Genomic DNA, 18585 nt, shown 5'->3' with positions numbered 1-18585 from the left:
TCTCAAAACAATATTCATTTACTATGATCTTTAAACTGTTCAAAAAACTTTATAGATGTCAAGCAATAAACTTAAGAGTACCGAAGTTCCTAAAAAAGATCAAAATATTTTTCAAATTTTTTTTTTAATTTTAATAGCATTTTAACATTTTTATGTGATTAATATGATTTTAGCAAATAAATATTAAATTAAATAGTAATAAAAGATATTCTATAAAATGCTGTTAACTTATTAACAGACATGTCAGATTTGTTCTACTGAATTTACTTCAATTAAAGAGTTTCAACACCATGCAGTTGAAAGCTGCATACCATTCGTATTAGATTACTTTGGACTTTCAAAAACAATATTTATTGAACTATTGGAGATACAAAAGAAGAATGAGAAGTTAGAGGAGCAAATAGCAGCATTAAAATTGGAGGCACAAAGAATGAGCGGTTAGAGGAACAAATAGTAGCATTAAAAGTTAAATTGGAAGCAAAGAAGAAAAGAAAGTTGTCTATTGGTTCGACTTCTTGTACTTTCATGGATGATGATCAATCATGTCATTCACTAGGTTCTGTTACTGGCACTACATCAACATCTAACAGTACTGCACCTATGATCTTTCCAGTCAAAGAAGAAATGCAACCTGAAGCTCTTGAACATAGAGTAGAATATGGTTCAAATACTTTTGACATTGAGAAAGGTGAGGAACCTAGTGGTTGCTACCTTGCTCAAACGCTCAAGCTTGTGTCTTCTACAGATAATCGACATTTAGAGGTCTTTAAATGTACCGGATTGTTAGACATACACCTCCTCGTGGTACAATCTGGGCAACTAGCTCGACGATCATGTCGATGACTAGGCTAAGATATGTCAACTAAATCAGAAATGAACAGTACAAGCACAAATAATACAAATCATAGAAGAAATAGAAATACACAAAGCACCAACACCACCATTACCAATCAGGAGGCAAGAACACCACTAGGTGAACAAGCTGGTAACAACAATGGAAGGGGGTGCAAATACAAAGTTCGTATGGAATGATGAACTATTGCAAGAATTAGCGAGAATTAAACAACTAACCCAAACCAAGTATGGCATGAAAAGATGGCGAGAAAAGGCGATGAATATGTGGAATCAGAACACCAACTTACCACCCCTAAGCAACAAACGACAAATTACGTCGGTATTCAATAGAGCGAATAAGAAAGAGAAACTACGAGAAGTAGGTCTAGCCGTACAACCAACATCGAAAGCTGCAAAAACCGTAAAAACACTGACAAGAAGAGTACCAACACCAACTCGAGACAATGCATTTACATTCGCCATGGGAAGATTAGCCGACCAGATTGTAACTAAGCACCTCAATGGCAGCCTAACCAGATCAACTACTAGAGCTAGGAAGCCAATGACTAAAGATCAAGAAGAGGATATTGAAATTCAATACACAATCAGCTACCAATACCTAATAGCGAAGAATATACCTAAGTTAGAAGCATGCAATGTAGCACTGTATGCGGCAGCCACAGCAGCACTGTGTAGAAGCGAAGATAAAGAGTTTACAAGCATTGAAGACTGGATACATAGACTACATCAAAAAGATAAGAGAAGAAGCAAAGTTTAGATACATTAATGAAATGATGCTAAAAGATGAAGGCAAAGCATATTCATTAATCACTGGGAAGAGAACAACAACCAATAACCAAAACAACACGCAACAACAGGAAATACAGACAACAACGAGAGCATTTGAGTTCTGGAGCCAACTCTGGAACCCACCATCTACGGAAGCTACCAACTACGACGAGCTTGAATGGATACAGAGAGTGAAAGATAGCAACCAATTCAAGAACATCAAAGAGACCAAGTTTGAAATCGAAGGAGCTGACATATCCAACTACATTAAAAACAAGAAGAACTGGTCAGCTCCAGGCCCAGATGGAATTTGCAACTACTGGATCAAGAGGATTAAGAGATACCATAAGGACTTAGCCGAAGCCTTCAAGTACCTACACTTGGATATCATGGAGTTCCCTAAATGGTTCTGTGAAGGAATAACATACCGGATCCACAAGGGAGGTGACAAAGAGGACGAAGCCAATTACCGACCAATCACATGCATTAACAACACATGTAAGATATTAACAGGAATAGTAGCCAAGCACCTCCACCAGCACACCAAAGTCAACAACCAACTGATGGAAGAAGTACAGAGAGGTGGAATGACCGATGTATGGGGAACCTACGAGAACCTCTTCATAGACAATCTATTCTGTGAGAAATACCCAGACATCAATGGTGGCATGGATAGACCTTACCAAAGCATATGACTCAACGAAGCACAGGTGGATCAAGTACATACTACAAATGCACAAGATAGACCTGAAAGCCAGATCAATCATTGAAAGACTCATGAGCAAATGGAACACCAAGATATTCATATCCAAGAATCAAACCACAACTACAATACCGATTACCAATGGAATCTTCCAAGGTGATGCCCTCTGTCCCTTTCTGTTCTGCCTTACCATAAACCCAGTCGGATACTATATAAAGATAATTACTAAAGCGCCAATAATAAGTAACACCCAACTGTCCCACCTTATATTCATTGACGATATCAAGATGTACTCTCGTAAGACCGAAGAGATAATCAACACCTTCATGGAAACAGACAAAGCATTCAAATCAATTGGAATGAAGATCAACAAAAAGTAATGTGGAATTCATGGAAAAGGAATTACTATGGATATGCTACCAGAGGAAATGAAAGAGATACCGATAGTAGACGAGGAAAATCTATATAAATACTTAGGAATGTTACAACACCGATTAATCGATCAGAAAAAAACACTTTTTAATATACACAAAGAGGCGAGAGAAAGATTTAAAATGTAGAAAGTGTCATTCCGCAAGAGAGTCCATAGAGCACATTGTATCCTCATGCCACAAGATGAAACTACTATGTATAATACCAAGACACAACATGGTAGTGAAAGTGATGCTCAAAGAGATGCTGGAGTTCCACAGAATACCTTACAAGCCAGGCGCAATCTACCAGTCTGACACCATTTAGATCCTACATGAAGCCAGAATAGATAATGCACTGACCAAAACCAACAAACCAGATCTAATCGTTAAGAACTGAACCAAGAAATCAATCAAAATCATCGAAATATCAGTACCATATGATAGCAACATTGTTAAAAGAAGCCGAGATAAGATTGAAAAATACCAACCACTAGCAGCCGCACTTAAGAAGAGTAACTCAGACCACAATGTAGCAGTCTTACCTAGAATCATTGGTACATACAACACAGAGACAACCAAAGAAGGTCAACCTACTGTCCACGACCTACCCTACTATCTAAAGCAGCTAGACATCAGAGACCACTCCTACACTTTAAATAAGATCATCTGATACCTCAATCACTGGAACAGCCAGCCTGATCAGCCACTTGCAAGGGTTAAAACTGTAAAAATCAAACTAATGTCCAATAGAAGTCAACATACTAAATCAACCAATTCTGTTTTAATTAAACACAAATTTAAATATGAACACTTTTAAAATAAAAAATAGAATACCCTAGTTTTTTGTATATTTTTAAATTGTATAGTAAAGTGATACTGATTTGATTGATATTTGGACTGTATCTATCAATATCAAATTAATATAGCACTGGATTACACATGCACTGCCAATAAAAACAATTGATTGAAACATAAGTTTTAACAGAGTATTGAATAAAATTAACAGTTGTATCCCTCTCTAATCAACTTAATCAATAACTCTTTTGAGCTGAATATTAATTATATAAACAAATAAATAATAATACAGTAGTTATATTTATAATTTTTTCAAACTCTACAATCAATTATAATGCCAATCTGTCAAATATGCAATCAACGTCATACCACCAATCAACCCTGCTCTGCGATGGAACCAACAACAACAACCACAACAACCTCAACCTCTACTATGATTATTCCAAGTAATAAACAAAATAATAAAAGAAAAAAATAAATAATAGAAGAAGAAGAAGAGGATTTAGAGTCGACGGAAGAGGACAATTATCCTGATCGTCAAGCTAAAGTAAATACAATTTTAAATATTGTTTTTAAAAGATGGTCTACTACCCCTGCTAATGCCAAGAGCAACTATATCGCTATCGACAGCGTCAAAGAGTTGCTCAAGTCACAGTCCGATGCGTTCTCTTTAAAGCCAATGGAGAGAATTTTCGCCAAGATTGGCAAATTCAGAGACGGTGAGCTGGGATCAGATTAGTCTGGACCAAGAGATACAGCCGCTGCAGATGACCAATCTGCCGTCCAGGAAAAGAAATCATTAAACGAGATCTGCCTAGCTGAACTAGAGAAGCTCAGAGACGAAAAGGAGAAGGAGCTAGATGAGATCAGCCAGCTTATTATCTCCAAGAACCCCGCCGTCGCTCGATACCAACATATAGATTTGGAGACCCTAAAGCTTATTCTTGACAAAACAACAATAATAATAATAGCAATAGCAATCACTCCAAGCGAACAACAAATACTATTTTTTTAAAAATGTGAAAATCACTTTTATTTTTTATTTTTTGACACAACTTAATCTCGTACAGGTGTTTCCTTATAGATGTGTTATTTAATTTTTCAACCACCAATGTGGTGGGGTGTTACTGATTAAAACATTGAATACTAGAGCAAGTTGAAATAAAAGGAAATGTATTATTTTTGATTTATTTAATAGTTGTATTTCGACCACCACCTGTAGTTGTGTATCTAAATCCATTGAAATAACACACTTATAAAGAAATATCTGTATGAGATTAAGTGGTGTTAAAAAATAAAAAATTTCGCTCACATGGACGAATAGATATCTCAACAATTAGTTACAGTGAAATAAATAATGCAATATGTTAATATTGATAAAGTGTTCACTGGTCAAATAAAATAAATACTGAATTATGATAAATCTTTGGGCAATTTTGCAAATTCGCTATTGCACTTCAGTGACTAGTACCAAATAAAAAATGATTTTACCTTCATCTCTAGCAATATTCATATTTGTTTTCAAAAAAACTGAAAAATAGCCCTATTTTTGGCAATTTTGAGGTACGAGTTTTTGTAGTACGAAAACCCCTCCGCCAATTCCTTTATTAGGCAAGAATTTAAAAAATTAGTGGTGATTTAATATCATATCACGAGTTTTTTTATTTTGCTTTTTTAAAAATTCAACGTTGGTAACTAAAATTCTTCTCAATAAGATTATTTATTTTGTCGGTTAACAAAAAATTAGACACCATTGCTGGTAGCATACAAAATTTAAAATATAGTAAAAAAGATAAAGATTTATTGAATTCATATTTATTTTCAAAAAAAATAGAGCACTCTTTCATAGTATCTGTAGAAATTTTTGATCAGAAGTTTAATTTCAAACTAAATATGTTCAAATCTATGAAGGTAGAGATATAATGACTAAATTTAGATACCAATTTAGCTCAATATTAGTAGGGATGAATAAATGTTTATTTATATATATTTCTTTTTAAGGTTTAAAACAATTTTTTTATATGGATTATTTTTTCACAATATATTTTTTTTTTTGAAAATGTCTCTCTACCTCCGTTTGACTCTTATATTTTGATTTTATAAATACCTAGCTTCAATCAAAAATAAAAAATAGATTTCTTAATATTAAATAATTATTCTATAAAAGATCTGTAATAAATATTTACTAAAATATAAGTTTTCATTTAACTCGATTATATTATCATGGATTTTAATTTTTCATCGGATAATGATGTTGCAGTAGTTGGAATAGGTTTACGTTTTCCAGGAAATGTAAATTCACCACAACAATTTTGGGAGGCTTTGGAAAAATCATTTGATGGAATCATGAAAGTTCCAAAAGAAAGATGGTCAGATACTTACGTCCAACATCAATTGATTTCAACCGAAAATGCTGGTTTGTTAGACCTCGAAGAATGGAAAAAGTTTGATCCATTATTCTTTGAAATATCACCAAAAGATGCAGTTGTTCTTGATCCACAAGAAAGAATGATGCTCACTCTTGCTTATGAAGCTTTGGAAGATGCTCAAATCCCAGTGAGATCTCTTCGTCAATCGAATACTGGTGTATTTGTTGGTATTTCAATCGTTGATTATTCCCAACTCCAAGCCAATTATTGTCAACTCGATCCAAGCCCAAAAGTTTTATGTGACTTCTTGACACATTCTGTGATTGCAAATCGAGTTTCATATTGTTTCGATTTCAGAGGTCCATCGATGTGTGTCGATACTGCATGTTCATCATCATTAACCTCAACAGATCTTGCAATCAAATACATTCAAGATGGTGAATGTGATATTGCATTATCATGTGGAACAAATGCAATTTTTGATCCAAATACTTCAAGATTATATAATAATCTTGGGGTTCTTGGAGAACATTGTCGTCCATTTGATCAAGATGCAAATGGATTTGTTCGAGGTGAAGGATGTGGTGTTGTTGTTTTGAAGAAACTTTCATTGGCTGAAAGAGATGGAAATCGAATCTATGCAGTCATAAAAGGAAGAGGTGTTAATGCTGATGGTCATTGTAATAAAGATACAATGTCAACACCATCAAATACAATTCAATCTCAGAATATCAAACAAACACTTCAAAGATCAAATATTGATGCTTCACAAATCTATTATGTTGAAGCACATTCAACTGGAACTGTTGTTGGTGATCCAATTGAAGTGAGTGCATTGATTGATGTATTCTCTTCAAATCATTCACCAGAAAGACCATTGAAAATTGGATCTGTGAAATCAAATATTGGACATCTTGAAAGTGCTGCTGGAATAGCGTCACTCATCAAAGTATCACTGATGTTGAAGAATCGTAAACTTGTTCCAACAATCAAATTATCAAATTTGAATTCAAAGATTCCATTCAAACAATCGAATATTCAAGTTGTCACTCAAATTGAAGATCTTCCAAAAGATCAATTGATTATGATGGGAATCAATTCATTTGGAATTGGTGGATCAAATAGTCATCTCATTCTTCAAGAATATAAAGATGATCGCTATCATTTGTAAGTAATTATAATTAAATATGAATTTTTTCTATAATCTAACACTTAAAATTCAGTACAAAAAATGATACAAACTTTTCAGATAATATGAATGATAAATTTTATTTGATTCCAATCAGTGCAAATTCATCAACATCAAATGATAAATATTTTGAATCAATAAAAGAATATCAAGATAGAATATCATTGAAAGAATTTGCACTTTATCAATCATTGACAAAATCATTCCATTATCAAAGAAGAGTGATCATTGCAAAAGATTGGAATGATTTCAATTCAAAATCAATTGAGATTAATGGTCAGTCGACAATCAAAGATTCAATTGGAAAGAAATTGATTTTTGTATTTTGTGGACAAGGACCACAATGGAATCAAATGGGAATGAATCTTTATGAGAATGAACCAATATTCAAATCAACAGTTGATGAATTAGATTCATTACTCAAAGAATATTCAGGATATAGTCTCATTGAAAAGATGAATCAAATTCCAAATGAATCAAATGTTATTCACAAACCAATTATTGCACAACCTGCACTATTCTTATTCCAAGTTGCATTGGTTGAACTTTATAGATATTGGGGATTGAATCCATCAATTGTTTTTGGTCATAGGTATGTTTTATATTCATTGTGTTTTTATCTAAAATTAAATACTAATTTACAATTATAATTTTAGTTTTGGAGATATCACATCTGCATATATTTCTGGAAATTTGACATTATCAGATGCAATCAAAGTTGTTCATTTGAGAGCATCATTCCAAAATGAAACAATTGGATCTGGAAGAATGTTAGTTGTTGGAATCAGTTCTGATCAATTCAACAATAATTATCAAAATCAATTTCCAAATCTTGAGATTGCATGTTTTAATTCTGATAATTCAATTGTAATCACTGGAAGCAATGATAATTTAAATGAATTCTCAAAACAATTGAAACAATCAGATATCTATCATACATTCCTCAGAACACCATGTTCATTCCACTCATCACATCAAGAAGTTATCAAAGATAAAGTAATCAATGAAATCAATGATTTGAAATCAAATCAATCAACGATTCCATGGTATTCAACAGTAACTGGTGATTTGAAATCAGACGGAATAGATTCTCAATATATTTATGAAAATATCAGAAATCCAGTATATTTCAAGAAGACATTGGATTCAATTGTCAGAGATCTCAAAGATGATTTGAAAGATTATGTTTTCATTGAAATATCACCACATCCAACATTATCTGGATTGATAACACAAACAATTCCATCTGCAAACGTGATTTCACCAATTCAAAGAAACAAAGATGAACAATTATTATTCAAATCATCATTGGCAACACTTCATTGTATTGGTGTCAATATTGATTTCAAATCACAATTCAATCAATTTGATATTTCAAATCCAATTTGGAGAGATAATGTTTCAATTCTTCCTCGATATCAATGGGATTCTGATATCTATTGGAGAGAAACTCATTTTTCAAGATCGAAAAGATTGAATGGACCATCAACTTCAATTCTTGGAAGAAGATCAGTTTTCAATGGAAATGAATGCTATCTCTCAGATATTGATATTGGAAGCAAACCATTTGAATATTTGAAAGATCATCAAGTGAAAGATCGTCCAATTCTTCCAGGTGCTGCATATGTTGAAGCAATCATTGAAATATTCCAATCGAAACAACAAGATATTCTCATTGATAGATTGGAATTCATCAAACCATTCTTTTTCAATCAAAATGGTCAATCTCAAAAATTGATGACAAATATTGAAAAGATTTCAAAATTTGAATATTCAATTGATTTCTTCAACAAGAATTCTGAATATTACGACTTGAATGATGAATGGTTCCAATCTGCAAAATCATCAGTTACTCTTCTTCAAAATGCAAACAATCAAATTATTGATATTGAATCATTCAAGAATCAATGTAATTTGACAACATTCACACAAGAAGAATTATACAAGAAGACTCTCAGACTTGGACTGAGATATGGACCTGCATTCCAACATATTAAATCGATTTCGATTGGAAATCAAATGTCATTTGCAGTTTTACAAACGAAATCAACATCAAATACACCTTCAAAGATTCTCAATTCCACATTGATTGATAATTGTGCTCAAGGACTGATTGGTATTATTGATGATAGAAGACACTTTATTTTCAAATCAATTGATGAAATGAGAATCAATCATCAAATTGTTCAAGAATTGGAATCAAATCCACCAGATCAATTATTTTTGTTAACCAAAATTGTTGATTACAATAATTATGAATGTATTGGAAATTGTTTACTTATTCATCCAAATGGTCAATTGATTTTAGAAATGAAAAGATTCACAGTTGGAACAAATGAAAGATTGAAAATGAACAAAATCAAATATCCAAATGATGAACTTTTTGAATCTTTCTATCAATTAAAAGAATCTCAACTTTCAAATCCAAATGAAATCACTCCATCTCCTCTCGTTGAAGATTCAATGATTTCTCTCAAAATTAATGAATATAGACCAGATGCAATTAAGATAATCTTTTCAATGTTTTCAAAGAATATTCCAGAATTCAATCTTGATGAAGTTTTAAATCAATCAATTGAAGAATCAATGATCAGGTTCAAATTCATTTCAAACGAAACAAATATCAAATTATTCTCAAGAATGATTGAAATTTTGAATGAAGCTAAAGAATTTTTACAGTCATGTAATCTAACAGATTTAAAGATAATCAATGATGATCCATCATTATCCGAAATTGTTGATAAAGGAGTTCAATTAATAATTGAAACATTGCGTGGAAATGATGAATATGGTCAACAATTATTCAAAGATGGTGTTATTTCAAATATTTATACATCTCAATTCATTCAATACTATTTCAAACAAACATCATTCATTGCAGTGAAATCTATTTCAAAATCAATCAAACAATCAAATTCAAAGAGAATCATCAAGATTCTTGAAATTGGAGGTGGAACTGGAACAGTAACAAACTATTTGATTCCACAACTTGATGAAATGTTATATTCTCTTGGTGATCAGAATCAAGTTGAAGTTGTTTATACATTCTCTGATGTTTCATCATTCTTTGTGAATCCAATGAAAGATAAATATTCAAATCAATTCAAATTTAAATCAAATTTGAAAATGAAATTCAAAGTTATCGATTTGGATCAAGATTTAGTTGATCAAGGACTTTTGAAATCATCATATGATATGATTGTAATGTCTTTGGTTATTCATGTTTGTCCAAATATCAGATCTCCAATTTCAAATTGTCATCAAATTCTTTCACCAAATGGAATACTATTATTTGCAGAACCTGCTTATAAAAATATCTTCCCTGAAATGTTTTTTGGTGGATTCAAACAATATTGGAGTTATAATGATGATATTCGTGATCATTGTGCACTTAAACCAAATCAATGGGTTGAATTACTTTCTGAAGATGATCAATTCAAGAATATCAGAATTTATGGACCAAATGATGAAAATGGAAATCAACTTTCACCAGATGAGGCAATGATATTCATTATTCATTGTCAAAAACCATTGATTGAAAAACTCAAGATCAATAATATTCAACAATTATCTATCATCATTGAAGAAAATCAAACAATTCCAATTGAATATTTTGAAAGATATTCTGAACAATCGATATCATTGGTTAAAACAAATGAAATTGAATTTAAATCAGATATTCTTAAAAATTCAACAAATATTCTCTTCCTTCCAACAATTGAACATCAATCAATTGATAAATATCAACAAACAATTTTTTCATTAGTTGAATTATTACAAATGTTCACATATCAAGAGAATCAACCTAGAATCACAACTGTCATCAAAGATAATGAATCATCAAATTATTTATCAAACTCAATTATTGGACTTTTAAATACTGCATTTGTTGATCATCGTGAATTGGATTTATTGATCATCAGTATTGATTCACCATTGAAAATTGAATATGTTCATTCAATAATGCAATTATCACAAAATAAAGAATCACTTGGCGAACTTCATTATGGTATCATCAACAATCATATAATGGTATATAGAGATTTCAATATCAAAGATGATATTTTAAAATACTCAAATTCATATGAAACAAATATTGAAAATATATCAACTTTGGCAAATTTGAATCTTGATTTCAAACTCAGAAACAGAAGAGAATTGAAACCAAATGAAATAGAATTTGAAATCAAATCTGTTGGTTTGAATTTCAAAGACTATTTATTTAATCATCAATTACTTCCACAAGAATTGATGACAGGTGGTGATATTTATCATCCACCTTTTGGATTAGAATCGTCAGGTCTTGTTTCAAGATTGGGATCAGATGTGAAAGATTTCAAAGTTGGTGATCAAGTTATTGGATTACATACAGTTAATTCATTAGCCTCACATTCAATAAATGATCAAAGATCCTTTCTTCCAAAACCAAAAGAACTTTCTCATAATGAATGTGCCTCAATTCCAGTTATATATGCAACTGTGTATCATTCATTGTTTGAAGTTTGTAATTTCAATTCAGAGAAAGATACAATTTTAATTCATGGTGCAACTGGTGGTGTTGGAATTGCGGCAATGAATGTGATGAGAATGTTGAAATGTAAACGAGTTTATGCAACTGCTGGATCTCAAGAAAAGATTGATTATCTCAAATCAGAGTATTCAGATATTCTAATTGATGTTTTCAATTCATATTCAAATGAATTTGCAGATAAAATCAAACAACAATGCAAAGGTATTGATGTTCTTATCAATACTTTACCTGTTGAACTTATGAAAGAGAATTTCAAATCAATGGCACCTTATGGAAGAATTGCTGATTTGGTTGTCACTCATATCATCAATGATAATAGATTTAGATATGGTCAATTCAGATATGATGTCAAATACAGTTCTGTTGATATACAATATTTTTTTAAACATAGAATTCAGCATGGTAGAAATTTAATGAAAACTATCTTGAATGATATAACAAGTGGAAGACTTCAATTGACACCAATCAAAGTATTTGATGTTTCTGAAACAAAAGAAGCATTCAATTTTATGAAATTAAGAAAACAAATTGGTAAAATTGTTATTGACTGTTCAAATATTCAACAATCAATTCTAAAATCATTGATTGAATCAAAAGATAGAAAACCATTACCAAAGATTGATTTCAAACTTGATATCTCGAATACAATCATTGTCACTGGTCAAAGTGGATTATCTCTTGAATTGGTTCCATGGCTTGCAAAACATACAAATGCATCTGATATTGTTGTTCTTTCAAAATCAAAATTGAACAATCGATTGAATCATATCATTAATTCAACGAAATCAACAAGAATCCATTTCTATCAAACTGATATCACTGATATCAATGAATTGAAATCAAGAATTGAATCAATTTCAAATTCAATGCCATCAATTGAAATAATATTCCATCTTGCAATCATTCTTGAATCATTCCCAATCAATGAAGTGACATTCGATAATATCAAGAAAGTTCATGATCCAAAAGTTGTTGGAGCACATAATCTTCACACAATATCAATTGATTTAAGATTACCATTGAAACAATTCATTGTATTCTCATCAATATCTGGATTTAGTGGAGAAGCATCACAACCATCATATAATTCAGCATGTCTTGCAGTTGATGCATTGTGTAAATATCGAAACAATATTCTTGGAATGAAATCGAAATCAATCAGATTAGGTCCAATTCTTGGTGAAGGAACTGTTGCTGAATCTGCTGGAATCCAAGAATTCTTCATTTCAAGAGGAGTTTATCCAGTTCCACTTTCAAAATTCTTTGGAGGACTTGAAGTTATTCTTTCTCAACCTCTTTATTGTACTCCAATGATTTCCAATATAACTTCTGTTGGTAGTTATGAATATCATGATCATAGCCAACATGGAATAGATCATCTGGTATTAGGAGAAACTGGAAAATTAAACACATCTTATCAGAATTATGATCCACTTGAAACACTTTTGGAAGGTCTTTCCTCATTACTTTCAATACCAAAACAAAAACTGGACGCCGAGACACCACTCAAGAATTTTGGAGTCGATTCATTGATGACAGTTCAAGTTAAATTCTTTATAGATACGAATATTGAACAAGATTTGTTCACAATTTCACAAATTCCTAATTTGACAATTGGTAGTATTATTACAGGATTAAATCGCAGAAATTTAGAGAAATAAATAAAAATTAAGAAATTTATCTGATCTCTCAAAACATTATTCATTTAATCTGTCAAAAAACGTTATAGAAGTCAAGCTATAACTTCAGCGTACCAAAGTTCCTAAAAAAGATCAAAATATTTTGAAATTTTTTACTTTTTAATTCCAAAAAATGGAAATAGTATCATAATAAAGGAGATTTGGAAGTTTTGATAAAAATCAATGAAAAACTTTAGTTTACATGTAAAAACCACACTTTTAAAAGTTTATCGTAAAAACCGTTTTGACTTCTGCAAAGTAGCGAAACTTTATATTCAAAACCACAGATTCTTCTAACCACGAACTATTAGAATTTCAAATTACACTTGACTGAATTTTAAGTTTTTCATAAATAGAGATATTTTTTCCCTGAGAATTTCAAAAAAAAATAGTAAAATGGTGATTTATTAACAAGTGTTGATTTTTAAAAAAAATAAACCAATCTTTGTGTATTTATCTGATGTAATCTTAAGACTGAATAACAAATTAAATAAATATATTCCATCATAATTAGAGTACCAAACTGACAAAAAACAAAATTTTTTATATAAATCTTTTTCACCTTAAATTAAGGTTGCATTTCTCAAAATAACTAATAATTTTAGAAATAAATAAATTTATTATATTCTAATACATTATAATCTAAATTAATTTAGAATGAAGCCATCATCTCGGCAACGTGAGATCTGAATCCCTTATATTCGTGGACCTTGATTGGGTGCATACATGGTGGTGGCAAAACGAAAACGTTCTCGTCGATGGTGGTGGAGAAGTCAAAGAAATTAGTAGTTGATTCACCCTAAAGAAAAAACAATTCTCAATTAGTATCTTTAACAAAATAATAATATTCTTATTCAATATTAATACATACGAGGGTGAAGTCTACATTGGAGAGGGTGATGTGCATTGGGATACAGGTGGTTGGCTCGTAGACACCAAAGAAGGAGTGTTGACCGTCAAAGATTGGTGAGGTGTAGCTGTTGAATTTGGCAGATCCGAGGGTGACTTGGTTGGAGTATCTGACGTTGCTTGGGACCAAAGTGTTGACAACTGGTTCGTATGATGGTTGGAGGAAACAGACACCGTTGGAGACGATGTACATGGTGTTGTTTGAAGCGAACATAATCTCTAGACCTTCTTCGAAAATTGGGATGTTATCAGTGTTGTTGAATTGGATACGGAAGAAAGCGGCTTGACGTTGGTTGGCGACATCAGCAACGAAACCACCAGACTCAGCGTATGACAACAAGTGGTCACGTCTGACAAAGTTGAAACCAATGTTGGAGTAACCGTATTGGTAACCAGAGCTGTAAGTAGCACAGGTTGGGGACTAAAATAGAATAAAAAGAAATAGATAACAATAAAAAGTTAATAAACATTCAATAGTTTTTGTTAACCTATTTGTTTGATAATTACTTGGGCAGAAGCCAAAGCGACGTAGAGAACTACAAGAGCAACAACGTATCTGAACATTTTATTTGAATGTATCTGTTATTAAATATTTAATTAGAGTGAATTGAATAAAATAACATAAAGGTTGGTCCTTTATATACTAGAGGTTGTTACATTCACACTACCGATTTCCAAATCATAATTAATCCATTTCAGATTTTATTAAAATTTTAATAAAATCAACCGCTCCTTCATAAATTGAAGAGGTCTACTTTTACGGCTTCTTGATCATTATCTATTTGTGTGTGTGTCGGTCGACCACCAGGAAATGGGTAACCATAGTGTGTGTTTTTCATTCTATTTTTTTTTTTTTTTTGTATCACATACATTATATGACAAACATATTATATAATAAAAGGTATTGGGTGGGACTCTAATATTGACATGCACCAAAGCTAAATCATTATTGTTTGGATTATGCTTCATCAAGATATTTAGAAAATGATGTAACAACCAAATAAACGCAACAACAAAATTGGTGTTTAAAATAAAAGATCAAAAAGTTTAATTAACCCTTTTTTTCAAACACCAAAAGATATTTTTGGTTTTACTTTTTTTTTTTTTTTTTTTTTTTTGATGATTTTCAGGATACTCACCGGATGTAAACAAGTCAAAAAAAAAAGACCTTCCAATTCATAGGAATTGGAGTTTTTAGTCATTTTACTTGTAACTTGAGGACCAGGTTATTTTATTTTAATATTTAAGACTTTTTATTTTGTGTAACATACAAGTTGAGTGTCTTTGCAGTGCTTCCGTAATTAATCAGTTAGCACATCATTCAATCCAATGCTTGCAACTGAATTCTTGATTTATAATTAGAAAAAAATAGAATAGGAATTAAAAAATTTTTGTATTATATACACAAAGTAGTACAATCAAACTTATCTGATTATAGTTTACAATGTGTTCATTGCACTGTTTTGGTACAACTGTGTCAAAAAGATCGTCACGACATTCACTTGAATGAATATTCATCTTCATTTTCAAACATGTCAATTAAATTAAATAAAATAAATATCATTAAATTTCCAAAAAAAAAAAAAAGATATATTTCACTCTCATATAAATAATATTTTTCAAAAGTTAAAGATAGAAATATGAACATGATTTTACCTTTTAATTAAATAAAAACAATTTGTTAAATTTTTTTTTAATTCAAACAGAATGAAATGATTTTTCCAAAGAAAGATTTTTTTTTCAAAATGAGCTTTTTTTATCATGCTTTCGAAAATGATCATTTTTTATGAGCAAATTTTAATTTATTTATTAATTAGTCCCACACACAGAGAAAAACAAAGGTGTTAGTTAACTATTTATATATACTTATTACCACACAATGTCAGCTGCCAATGCTCTAGATATAAAATTAAAAAAGATCGATAAGATTTATAAACCAGGTGTATGTTGTTAAGTTAAATACCATGATACACATTATAAATGACATATGATATTAAAACAAACACAACTATATATATTCTAGAATAAAGTAGCAGGATATGTCGTTGTTAGTACAAAAGAAGACCTTTCACACAGTGGTTTAACACTTACCGTCGAGGGAAGTGTACAATTACAGCTTAGTTCAAAGAGTGTCGGTATTTTCGAGGCATTCTACAACTCTTTGAAACCAATTACTATGTTACATTATACATTCAATGTTGCTCCATCCGGCAAATTATACCAATTCAACAAAGTAAACACTTCTAAATATCTATCGATTTCTCTCTTTCTCGTCTCTCATTTACAATTTAACTACCCTATCTTTCAAAACATGATATTCTTTTAAATCCGCTTGATTTAAAACTGAATATCTGCTACGACTACTACTACTATATTACTTTATACTTTTACACTTTCATTATTATTCAATTTGTAAGACGGAATGACGATTATCTATACTACTTCAGGTGTTACAGAGATTCCATTCGAATTCAATTTGGAACCAGCAGCAGGACAACAATTGTATGATACATATCATGGTGTATTTGTAAATATTCAATACACTATCAAGTGCGACATGAAGAGAGGTATTCTATCAAAGGATTTACAAAAGACAATCGAATTTGTAGTTGAAACACCAGTAAGTATTGTTTTGAATCTTTTTTTATTATGATAATGATCTTTATTCTTACTTACTTAAAATTACATTTAATAGACACCAACCAGTTTAATTAATAAAGAATCAGCACCAGTAAACTTCTTGGTTACACCAGATTCATTATCAACATTTAAAAAAGTAAATTAATTAACAAAGAGAGAGAGAGAGAATGAACAAAGAATGTAGGAAGAAAGTGGGATTAACTAACACCAATTGGTATCTAATTCTATAGATTTCTAAATCGGATATTCCAAACTTTAGAGTATCAGGTCAACTTAAATCAGCGATTTGTCATATCAACGATGCATTCCAAGGTCATCTTATCATCGAATCGGCAGAAGCTATCATTAAATCAGTTGAATTGCAACTCGTTAGAGTTGAAACATGTGGATGTGCAGATGGTTATGCAAGAGAATGTATGATAGATTCATAATAATTCTTATATTATAAGAGGTATACTAATCTTTTATATATCTTTAAATAATAATCTACAGTGACAGAGATTCAAAATATTCAGATTGGTGATGGCGATATGTGTAGAGGATTGAATATACCAATCTGGATGGTATTCCCAAGATTGTTCACTTGTATCACCACGGCCGCACGTACTTTCAAGATAGAATTCGAAGTTAATCTAGTAATCATGCTGGAAGATGGTCATCTAATTACAGAGAATTTCCCAATTAAATTAATAAGAAATTAATAATAATAATAATAATAATCAAATTAACAATTATATCATCATCATCACTCATCACTCACCATTTTCATTATCATTAATCATTATGTAATTTAATAACAATAAACAAACTAAACCAAAAAACATATATTATTATATTATTTTTTAATATTATTAAATTTTTATTATTTTTTTATTCTTATTTATTCTCTTGTTGATAATACAAATAATGCTAATACACCAACCAAGAGTATCTTTAATTGAGGATAGTCGTGCATTACAATGGTTACCATTCCGACGTAGGGTAAGAAACCTTTAGCTCTTCCAATGATATGCTCACGATTCAACCAAATCTGTCCTTCTGCGTACAATCCTCTGTCGTCAACTGTATTGTTATCACCTTTTGTTAAGATATTGAAATCACCACTCGGTCTGATTGATAAATAAGATAGATAGATTTGATTAGTATGATGATTTGTTGTTGTTATTGTTGTTATTGTTTTTCATACTTTTCATGTATTTGTAAGATTCTATGTACAATTGGGATGTCTTTACCATCGATTTTAAATACAACGATTTCACCAACTCTGAATGGACCGTCGTCCATGTTCAAATATAATAGATCACCTCTGTCGAACGCTGGTCTCATACTACCTGACAATACCACTACGATTGGACTTTCACTACCACTGACAATCATCAAGAACTTCCATATCATCAAAGCTGATGATACAATCAATCCGAAATTGACAATCTGTTGTGCAATCTGTATAAATATGATGATATGATCAATTTATCATTGGTTAATAAGTGATTTTAATATGTTTAAAATGCTTGGCATTCATTCTAGAAGATTACCTGATATTTTGGTATTTGTGAAAATGGATTAATCTTTCTTATTATATCATTCATTTTACTTTATTTATATTTTTTATATATATATTTTTATATTTAAATTAAAGTATAATACAACTGATTGATTGATTATTAATTTAAAAAATGAAGTTAAATAAAAAAAAAATAAAAAAAAAAAGGTAATGGTGACTCATTAAAAAAA

At 30.8% G+C, this 18585-nt stretch overlaps 8 protein-coding genes across 8 annotated transcripts; 5 read left to right on the top strand and 3 right to left on the bottom strand.

The window, feature by feature from the left end:
- Nucleotides 1-55: 55 nt before the first annotated feature.
- Nucleotides 56-843, top strand: PPL_04221 (uncharacterized protein; the record flags this gene model as incomplete). The annotated part of the gene is made up of 3 exons (XM_020575130.1): nucleotides 56-85; nucleotides 239-437; nucleotides 467-843. The coding sequence occupies 3 exons, from the start codon at nucleotides 56-58 to the stop codon at nucleotides 841-843; spliced, it is 606 nt and encodes a 201-aa protein (XP_020434650.1).
- A 151-nt stretch (nucleotides 844-994) lies between these two features.
- Nucleotides 995-2318, top strand: PPL_04220 (uncharacterized protein; the record flags this gene model as incomplete). Its single annotated transcript, XM_020575129.1, has 2 exons — nucleotides 995-1339; nucleotides 1497-2318. 2 exons carry the CDS (start codon nucleotides 995-997, stop codon nucleotides 2316-2318), a joined length of 1167 nt encoding a protein of 388 aa, XP_020434649.1.
- Nucleotides 2319-2382: 64 nt separating this feature from the next.
- Nucleotides 2383-3291, bottom strand: PPL_04219 (uncharacterized protein; the record flags this gene model as incomplete). The annotated part of the gene is made up of 3 exons (XM_020575128.1): nucleotides 2383-2534; nucleotides 2855-2947; nucleotides 3114-3291. The coding sequence occupies 3 exons, from the start codon at nucleotides 3289-3291 to the stop codon at nucleotides 2383-2385; spliced, it is 423 nt and encodes a 140-aa protein (XP_020434648.1).
- A 577-nt stretch (nucleotides 3292-3868) lies between these two features.
- Nucleotides 3869-4273, top strand: PPL_04218 (uncharacterized protein; the record flags this gene model as incomplete). Its single annotated transcript, XM_020575127.1, has 2 exons — nucleotides 3869-3980; nucleotides 4020-4273. 2 exons carry the CDS (start codon nucleotides 3869-3871, stop codon nucleotides 4271-4273), a joined length of 366 nt encoding a protein of 121 aa, XP_020434647.1.
- A 1484-nt stretch (nucleotides 4274-5757) lies between these two features.
- Nucleotides 5758-13284, top strand: pks23 (putative polyketide synthase; the record flags this gene model as incomplete). Its single annotated transcript, XM_020575126.1, has 3 exons — nucleotides 5758-7070; nucleotides 7127-7684; nucleotides 7749-13284. The coding sequence occupies 3 exons, from the start codon at nucleotides 5758-5760 to the stop codon at nucleotides 13282-13284; spliced, it is 7407 nt and encodes a 2468-aa protein (XP_020434646.1).
- Nucleotides 13285-13954: 670 nt separating this feature from the next.
- Nucleotides 13955-15735, bottom strand: PPL_04216 (uncharacterized protein; the record flags this gene model as incomplete). The annotated part of the gene is made up of 4 exons (XM_020575125.1): nucleotides 13955-14101; nucleotides 14174-14632; nucleotides 14719-14790; nucleotides 15616-15735. 4 exons carry the CDS (start codon nucleotides 15733-15735, stop codon nucleotides 13955-13957), a joined length of 798 nt encoding a protein of 265 aa, XP_020434645.1.
- A 355-nt stretch (nucleotides 15736-16090) lies between these two features.
- vps26l (vacuolar protein sorting-associated protein 26 family protein) lies at nucleotides 16091-17552 on the top strand (the record flags this gene model as incomplete). Its single annotated transcript, XM_020575124.1, has 6 exons — nucleotides 16091-16153; nucleotides 16235-16421; nucleotides 16629-16831; nucleotides 16907-16987; nucleotides 17082-17265; nucleotides 17344-17552. 6 exons carry the CDS (start codon nucleotides 16091-16093, stop codon nucleotides 17550-17552), a joined length of 927 nt encoding a protein of 308 aa, XP_020434644.1.
- A 179-nt stretch (nucleotides 17553-17731) lies between these two features.
- sec11 (S26 family signal peptidase) lies at nucleotides 17732-18440 on the bottom strand (the record flags this gene model as incomplete). The annotated part of the gene is made up of 3 exons (XM_020575123.1): nucleotides 17732-17960; nucleotides 18038-18294; nucleotides 18387-18440. 3 exons carry the CDS (start codon nucleotides 18438-18440, stop codon nucleotides 17732-17734), a joined length of 540 nt encoding a protein of 179 aa, XP_020434643.1.
- Between the last annotated feature and the right edge of the window lie 145 nt (nucleotides 18441-18585).

The sequence above is a fragment of the Heterostelium album genome (genome assembly GCF_000004825.1).
Source record: "Heterostelium album PN500 unplaced genomic scaffold PPL_contig9, whole genome shotgun sequence".
Classification (NCBI taxonomy): domain Eukaryota; phylum Evosea; class Eumycetozoa; order Acytosteliales; family Acytosteliaceae; genus Heterostelium; species Heterostelium album.
The sequence above is the reverse complement of the archived record's forward strand: the minus strand, read 5'-3'. Positions and strand labels throughout refer to the sequence as shown.